Source organism: Sphaeramia orbicularis, chromosome 22, assembly GCF_902148855.1.
Source record: "Sphaeramia orbicularis chromosome 22, fSphaOr1.1, whole genome shotgun sequence".
In the NCBI taxonomy this organism is placed as follows: Eukaryota; Metazoa; Chordata; class Actinopteri; order Kurtiformes; family Apogonidae; genus Sphaeramia; species Sphaeramia orbicularis.
Window position 1 is genome coordinate 32159364 of NC_043978.1, and position 8405 is coordinate 32167768.

Here is an 8405-nt window from a genome sequence, read left to right on the forward strand (position 1 = left end):
AATTTAATATGTTTTTGTTGTGTATTATTTTTTATTTATTTAAATTTTATTTTTTTAATTTATTTTACGTCAGGTGAGTAGAGTTACGACCATAGTTTTTAAACAGGCATTTCCATAAGCGCTCTGTTTGGGGTCCTTAATTGTAGTGCTTCCTGGTCCACGTATTGAGATCACCAATATACATTCTCGTTGACATGTAATGACATTTACTCGTTTTAATCCAAACGGTGCTGTTAGTTCATCTTCAGCCGCGAAACCTCAGTGACAGCCGGATGACCTGAGATATTTTCACATTTGGGCGTCTTTTAAAAGGTAAACCAGTAGCTTGTATCAGCTAGCCTGTTAGCTGGATAGCTTAGTTATCCCCAACCAGCTCTGTTTACTTTAGTTTGATTATACGGAGGACCGAGCTGCTAAAGATTCCTGTAGCTACTGTTCTCACTAATATCTGTAATAAGGCGCTTTTAATAATTCTAACCTGTCAGATGTCGTTGTGTTTGACTCTTTAGTTCGCATGCTAGCCGTGTAGAAGCATCCCCAACACTGAAACACTCCTAATTAACGATATAACCCAATTTAAATCTTTTTCATTCTTCTTATATGTTGCTATTTGTGACTTAGCTGAATCTTGTGATTTTAATGGGTCTGAGAGACTTAAGCTTAATCGCCTTTTTTGCATCACAACAAAATCACTTGCAACATCAGAAAAGAAAAATACTGAATTGACGAAGACACTTTTATGTAAATGTATAATTAATATAATTAATATAATCACCACAATATCCAAAGCCCTTCATCTGATCTTGGAATAAGCAACATATTTATTTTAAGATTTACTCTGTACATAAGGGGGTGTAGTCAACTCTGTGTGTTGGATGTAGTTGGCTCATGATCTGAGGAGCACAAGAGGACAATTTGCTAAAATTCCTTGACACATCACCTTAGTGTCTGTAATAACATGTATATCTTGGCATATTATTGCTGAACAAATTCCCAGTAAAGATCTTTATAAGTGTTGTATGAGTAAGAAAGGACGAATTTTTTTAATGCAAGTTCAGTGTGTATACTACAGGCCTAACATATATTACATCACTTTGTACTGGACACTTGTGGTCACACCCCGAAAAAGCAAGATTACATAGACCTCAAGTAGTTACCCGATGTTTATAGTAATGCCAGGTCAATTTTGCTTAGAGCCAGATGGTTTGGTACATGTGAAATGTAGCTGCAGGAGTCAAAACTTTCAGCCTGTTCTGAGTAATTGTATGTGCAAAGGTATTTGGCAGCTTAATGACTCTTAATGAAATTAATTTGGACTTGTCAAACATCATGTTTAGTACAATGTGCTACACATCCCAGCTGTGGAGAGTTTGGTACAGCTGTTCTAAACACTGATCCTCTTTTTTAAGAATGTTAACTTTAAATCATGGTGTCTTATGTTCTTTCTGGGCTGTGAGTCTGAATTAAAAGGTCAAGTGATTCATTGATTAATTAAATCAATTGATTGAATAGTATAAATGGTGTAAATGTTGGTCAGAATTAACATGTAATAAAGGAAGGCTGATTCTCAAAGGGTTGGTCTACAATCTATGAGAGGATTGTCATTTGGTGGAATAAACTTTAAATTAGTGGATTAAGACTTGCACCTTGAAGTGTTTTAATACTATAAAACACTCATCATATACTGTAAGTAAAAACATAAATCAAGAATTTGTCATTGTTGTCCAAAAGACCCAAGTAAACAGTGAAAATAATTGCTGCCGATACTGGAACTTTGGGGCTGATGCCATTATCATTATTAAATTACTGGTATCAAAATATCTACTGACACCAGTATGCTAACAGTTTATGTTTGTGCCATTAGGAGGCAAGATGTCTTGGTTTGCTGACTTGGCTGGAAAAGCTGAAGACTTTTTGAATAAAGTGGACCAAGGTGCTGCTACTGCTCTCAGCCAAAATCAGACAAGAACATCCTCCTTCACCTCATCCTACACAGAAGAATCTCCTGTCAAACCTGAGTACAAGGCGGAAGTAGCTGCAACACACTTTGCATCTTCTCATGACGCACCAAACTACATCTCTGCTGCAGCTGGCAACATTAAAAGATCTAATGCAACCCTGCTGGCTGGCACAGCCAATGTGTCCGGTGCACCCTCTGGTTCTGGCAGTAGTCCTCCCAGCTCTGCTAAGACATCATCCAACTTTGTGAGGCCCAAAAAGAGTGAGCAGGATGTGGACGATGATATGCTTTTTGACTTTCTCAACAGTTCAGACCCTCCAGTCAGCAACAGGAGGGATTCAAGACGAATACCAGTCACTGAGGCCCTTAACCCAACACCTCCCCCCTCTGTCACCCCCCATACCATCCCTTCAGCCCCATCCACACCCCCCTCAACCCGTGGAGTATCTCGGGCCTCAAGCCTCAGCTCTCTGTCTGCACACAGCATCAAAACATCTGACGAGAGCTCTGCCAAAGAGCCAAGCCAAGGTATGAACACACATATAAATATATATTATATATATCCAGATAAATATTGAGATTTATGTCTGGTTGTTGCAGACACACCTGAAAGTTCAGACTCAGGATTGGCTGTTCCTCAAGAGTCCAGCAGGCCAGAGCCCCCTCCCACAGAGGAGCCACAGAGCCAGGTCCTGTCCAGTCTGCGTTTGGAGAACCAGCTGCTGCGCAGTGAGGTGGCCTCCCTCAACCAGGAAATGGCTTCAATCATTCAGAGGGCAAAAGACCTACAGGATGGTAAGAGAAGGGGCAACGCAGGACCATTGACAGACAACATCTCTTTACATCTCTGTGTTTTCATTCACTTCATTTCACTCTTTTAGAACTGAACCAATCCAGATTACGTGCAGACAAATGGAACTCAGAGCAGTCTATGACTGACCGAACATTACGAGAACTTCGATCACAGGTTGATGACCTCACAGAGGCACTGTCTGCCAAAGACGGTCAACTTGCAGTCCTGAAAATTAGACTTGATGAAGCTGATCAGCTGCTTAAATCTCGCAGTGCTGCCCTTGAGGAAGCACAGAAGGAAAAGTCAAGGTATACTCTTTTTTTGATCCCATGTTTTAAAGTAATTATCATCAATAGCTTATTAGGAATCATTTAATATCTATATTGATTTCTTGCTTTTTAGAATTGTGCAAGACCACACAGAAGGGAGTAGCATGCATTCCCAAGCCCTTGAAACAGTGCAGGAGAGACTGCGAGAAACTGAACTGATGCTCAGAAGAGAACAGGACAGCTATCGACAGATGCAGGTAAAAGAGACTGGTTATAATTCTCTGTAGTTACAGTACCTTAAGCTCTATGTTGAAGGTGTTGAGTGGTGAAAAATTGCTATTGCATGTTGAAAAAACAATTAACGTTGTATTTAGGTATTGTTTAGGTGTGTCTGTAAAATGAAACCTTTTATTTCAAGTGCTAGATTAAATTCAGATCTAGCTTGAGTATGTGAATATAACATGATACCGTATCCCTTTGATCCTTGATGGGTAGAGTGAGTATGCAGGCCGGCTGTCCAAACTGGAGGCTGAGAGGCAGAGCCTCGCAGAAACGATAACTGCATCAGAACGACGAGCTGCAGAGGAAAAACTCAGGGTTGATGATTTCCAGCAACAACTGAAAAGTGCTAAAGCTGCAGCTGAGGCTGCCAAGCAGGAGTTGCAAGAGTATAAGCACAAAGCTTCACGCATCTTACAAGTAAGGCTCTTTGCAGATAGCCTCTGTAAAAAATTGTTTTTTTTTTCCTTTATAAAACTGGGTAAACAGTTTTTTTTTTCAATGTGATCATTGAATTTCAGGTGAAGAAGGTAGATCCCAAATACTTCTTTAGTTCTGAATTTTTGAAGAGTAGCCACTGAACCTAACTTTGATCATTAGCATCAATTAACTAAGCCATACCAATCACTTTTTTGGAATTGGGGTGCTACCCAACATCCAAGAAATTCTAAAAGTTATTTGCAACACGTATTCCTCCTGATTTACTGCTGAAATCACATGAATAAATATATAAGTTTCCCAAACCTTTTAAACCATTTTTCTTATGTTTTGACATTTTGTTCTAGTCCAAAGAGAAGCTAATCAGCAGTCTAAAGGAGGGTTCTGGCTTAGACACTCTGGATGGCAGTGGAACCATGGTGCTTGAGCTGGAAGAATTACGTCATGAGAAAGAATTACAGAGGGAGGAGATCCAAAAACTACAGGGACAAGTGCACACACTTCGAACAGAAATCCAGGTAAGATGCTGTGAGCAGCAGATAGAAAACAGAGCTGAAATAATATAGCTTAAAAGTTTGCTTAAAAGTTGATCATGTTATTCTTTGACAGGATTTGGAAAATCAGGCCCTGACGGAGGCAGAAACATGGAGGGAGCAGCAAGCGCATTTAGAGGAGCAACAAGCCTTACAGAACAGAGCCAAGCAGGAGGTGGAGGCGGAGGTTGAACGTTACAAACAGGTTTGAGACATTGATCAACAAGGAGTTTTTAAATACCTGTTGTCCGTCTGATCAGACTCATCATTTTGGATACTTTATTTGCTTTGTTGCAGGAGGTGCAGTACCTGGAGGAAGAACATCATCGAGCCAAAACCACTCTGCAGAGCCGAATCAAAGACAGAGAAGATGAAATTCAAAAACTCAGGAACCAGGTCAGTCAGTCTTTAATTATACAATGCATGGGAATGAGGACATGTGGAACCCATGTTCCCTAATGTGGAGTGAATCTTCTTTTAAGAAAACAGTCTAGATTTCTCTTTTATATACATTTAAATAAATCAGTAAAGACATATTGGATCTCCAATTTTCCTTGATTATGAAATACGTAAAATTTTATTAAAATAAGTCCAAATGTTCTGCTTCCTTGGAAAAAAAATTATTTTAAACTCATCTTGTTATTCATTTATGATTCCAGCTGACCAATAAGACTATAAGCAGCAGTAGCCAAACAGAGCTGGAGAATCGGCTCCACCAGCTGACGGAGACGCTGATCCAGAAGCAGACGATGTTGGAGGCTCTGGGCACAGAAAAAAGCTCTCTGGTTTTTCAGCTGGAGCATCTGGAGCAGCAGCTGAAGAACTCTCAGGGTGGACAGAGTGGAGGTCCAGCCATCAACATGAGTGGGCTGGAGGGACCAGGTATGTTTGGTACTTTATGTTTAATGCCGCTGGCTTTTCAGGGACAGTGTGATGTTTGTTCATTGTCACAGTATGATTTAGCCTTTTCATTGCACTATATCACCTGCTATGTTGTGACTGATCAGCCCAATCAATATCACTTGCCATGGTAGTCAATGAAACTAAGTGATGTGTTTTTGATGCACACAATGCAATATTTAGTTTTAATATGTATTTTTGTCTTACTGAACTGTGCAAGTGTGGCATGCTAAGTAAATATATTTAACAAAAGTGCCATAAAAAAACAAACAAACATCCATATTGGCTGTAATGTGAAAAACAGAGAGGCCCATTTAGGGTCATTTGGTTGGTTTAATGTTCTTTGTCTAATAAGTAGTTTTTACTATTCATACATTGTCTACTAGAAACAATGAAGTCTGACCTATGTTTTTTATGTTTTTTAGTTTTGTCACCAATTTTAGTTTTTGTTTAATCTGGATGCATAAGCGATGAAATATTGAAATATATTTAAAATAGGACATATTGTTAAGAAATACTATCATTTACGTTTTATATTTTCTGAATAGTTTATCACATTTCATTCTGACCGAAGTGAGATGTTGACATCTTTTTTTAACCTTTTAGGAGCTCGACAAAGAAATACACCAGTTCTTTTCAGTGACCAGGACAGCCCAGGGGTGTATGGGAAAGTACGCAAGGCAGCCAGCACTATTGACCGTTTTAGGTAAGGTCGTCCTATCACTGCCCTCACTGTTTCCTGTACAAAAATTATTATGCTTCTCTTCAAGATGCAGATCCTAAAGATAAAATGTTAAATACTATATTTCAGCATCAGACTGGGAATCTTCTTGAGGCGCTACCCTATGGCCAGGCTGTTCATCATCCTATATATGGTGAGGAATGATTTCCAAAATATCTCTGCAGTTTTCTGACACTCTGTGAACATTAAATAATAACATTCTTGCAACTTGTTTTTCAGGCTGTACTGCACCTCTGGGTCATGATTGTTCTCCTGACTTACACACCTGAAATGCACCATGGTCATCCTGATGGAAGATAGAAGGCTGAATGACAACAGTTTAAACATGTTTCCTTTATTGCCTTCTATGTAAGGATGGTACAAGCTGCTGGAATTTGGGCTCTTGGAGCTGACCCTTCCTGTTTTGCACAGAAATGCTAAGAATTTAAGACATTTCCTTGATTTCTTCAACCTAAGATTGATAGCTGACAGCTGCAGTTCATTTTTAAATATTTAGTTGGTGATATACTGTATTAATGGTTTCATGAAAGGGCATAAAAAACAGACATTATCTCACACTTGTTCTTCTCATTACCAGCTTTCAGACCTCTGTTCCTCTGAGAGATTGTATTTAACACCATGTGAAAAAGAAATCTTTTAATAAACAAAGTAATAAGGTTTACCTTGATAAACAAGGTTTAATTAACACAGTGTGAAATGTTTATAATTGTCTTACTGCTTTTATGACACATTCTGAACTACCAAGGAACTATGCTACTAGGCTTTGTAGACACTATAAAGCCTGTGAAAGTTTACATCTATCTCAGATTTAGAAACCTGAGGCTCTCCTTTTTGTTGAAAATGATCTTCAACAGAATCTGTTTTGCTAACAGGCACTGCAGAGCTCTGAAGTCGCTTGGAGGCTGTGGGTAACTTGTATTTTTGGAATAAAAAATCAAAATTGTATTTAAAATGTAATTTATGTGAAAATAGTTATAAACATATAATAAAATATTTAGTTGGACGATCAAAATTTTCAAAAATGGGATTAAATGTCAAAGCACACGTGAATCTAAAGCTTTGGAAATTAAACTATTAGACCACAGGGATAAATTAATGAAAAGATGTTGTAATTTGTTAATGGATTAACTATGTTTAAAAATTAATTAAATGTAAAAAAAAAAAAAGACTTAATTTTACACATTTAGTAAAGAAACAAGCTGTATGTATTTTAATGACAACAAAAAGACAACTTATTGACAAGAAAATGACATCAGAACATCAGATGTTGATACAGTCTAGAATTAATATTTAAGGAAGTGAATACCATATTTCAATCAATCAAATTTAGTTATGTAGCGTCACATCATAACAAAAGTTATCTCATGACACTTTACATTTAGAGCTGGTCTGAACCAGACTGTTAAGCCAATTTACAGAAATCACACATGGTCTAATAATGTAAACTAGAAAATGGTATATTCCTAGAAATCTTTCTTCCTATTTCTATAGAATAAATTTTAAAGTGAAAAGGAAAAAAAAATTGAAAATATTTATAAACCAAACAAAGGAGATATTATTTCCTCCATTTGCTAAAATGAATTTGTTTACCCATAAGAATGACTATATTAATCATCAATATAGAACAGGGGTGTCAAACTCATTCTAGTTCAGGGGCCACATTCAGCCCAATTTGATCTTAAGTGGGCTGGAAACAGTAAAATAATACCAGTGAAAAAAGTGAAATTTTATTATGATCAGGTTTACATCTACAGTTTCCTTAAAAATCTGAATAACATGAACAACTTCAATTGTCTTGAGAAAAACAAGTGCAATTATAACAATATTATGCCTTGGTTTATCAGTTTATCATTTACACATATGCATTACAATAGCACAAAACATTTAGTAACAGGCAGAATATTGGTAAAATTGCATTTACTTTTCCTAAGACATTTCGGTTTGTTCATATTTGTTCTGGTTATTCATGTTTTTTTGTAAAAGTATAGTTTGGTAATGTAAACATTTTCAGGTAATTTTACTTTACACCAAAAAACACGAACAGAGGATTTGGGGTTGTCATTATACAGACCTGATCAAAATCTTAAGACCAGTTGAAAAATAGCTAGAATTTACCTTTTGCACATTTGGATCTTAATGAGGTTTTAAGTAGAGCTACAATATACAAAAGCAAGAAGGGGGAGTGAGACAAAAAGCACTTTGAAAAAGTAATTTATTGAAAACAACAAGTAAACTGAAATAGGCTGTTTATCAGCTGATCAAAAGTTTAAGACCATCACTCAAAAAATTACAAAAAACTCTCCAAACCAGAACAAAAAATTTTCTCAGTAGGACTCAGTAATGAGTAGCTCCACCCTTCTTGTTAATCACTTCAACAATTCGTTTGGGCATGCTTGATGCGAGTGTTTCCAGGAGGCTGGTGGGAACATTGCTCCAAGTGGTGAAGATGGCTTCACGAAGGGCATCAACTGTGTGGAACTGATGGCCATTT

The 8405-nt window shown here is 37.4% G+C and overlaps 1 protein-coding gene across 1 annotated transcript; it reads left to right on the plus strand.

Annotated features, from left to right (window-relative positions):
- The first annotated feature begins 135 nt into the window (after positions 1 to 135).
- On the plus strand, positions 136 to 6599 carry golga5 (golgin A5). The gene is made up of 13 exons (XM_030127394.1): positions 136 to 312; positions 1865 to 2488; positions 2561 to 2755; positions 2842 to 3061; positions 3156 to 3279; positions 3518 to 3721; positions 4087 to 4257; positions 4349 to 4477; positions 4570 to 4668; positions 4932 to 5154; positions 5779 to 5878; positions 5984 to 6047; positions 6134 to 6599. The coding sequence occupies exons 2-13, from the start codon at positions 1873 to 1875 to the stop codon at positions 6212 to 6214; spliced, it is 2226 nt and encodes a 741-aa protein (XP_029983254.1). The 5' UTR covers positions 136 to 312; positions 1865 to 1872; the 3' UTR covers positions 6215 to 6599.
- Positions 6600 to 8405: the final 1806 nt, after the last annotated feature.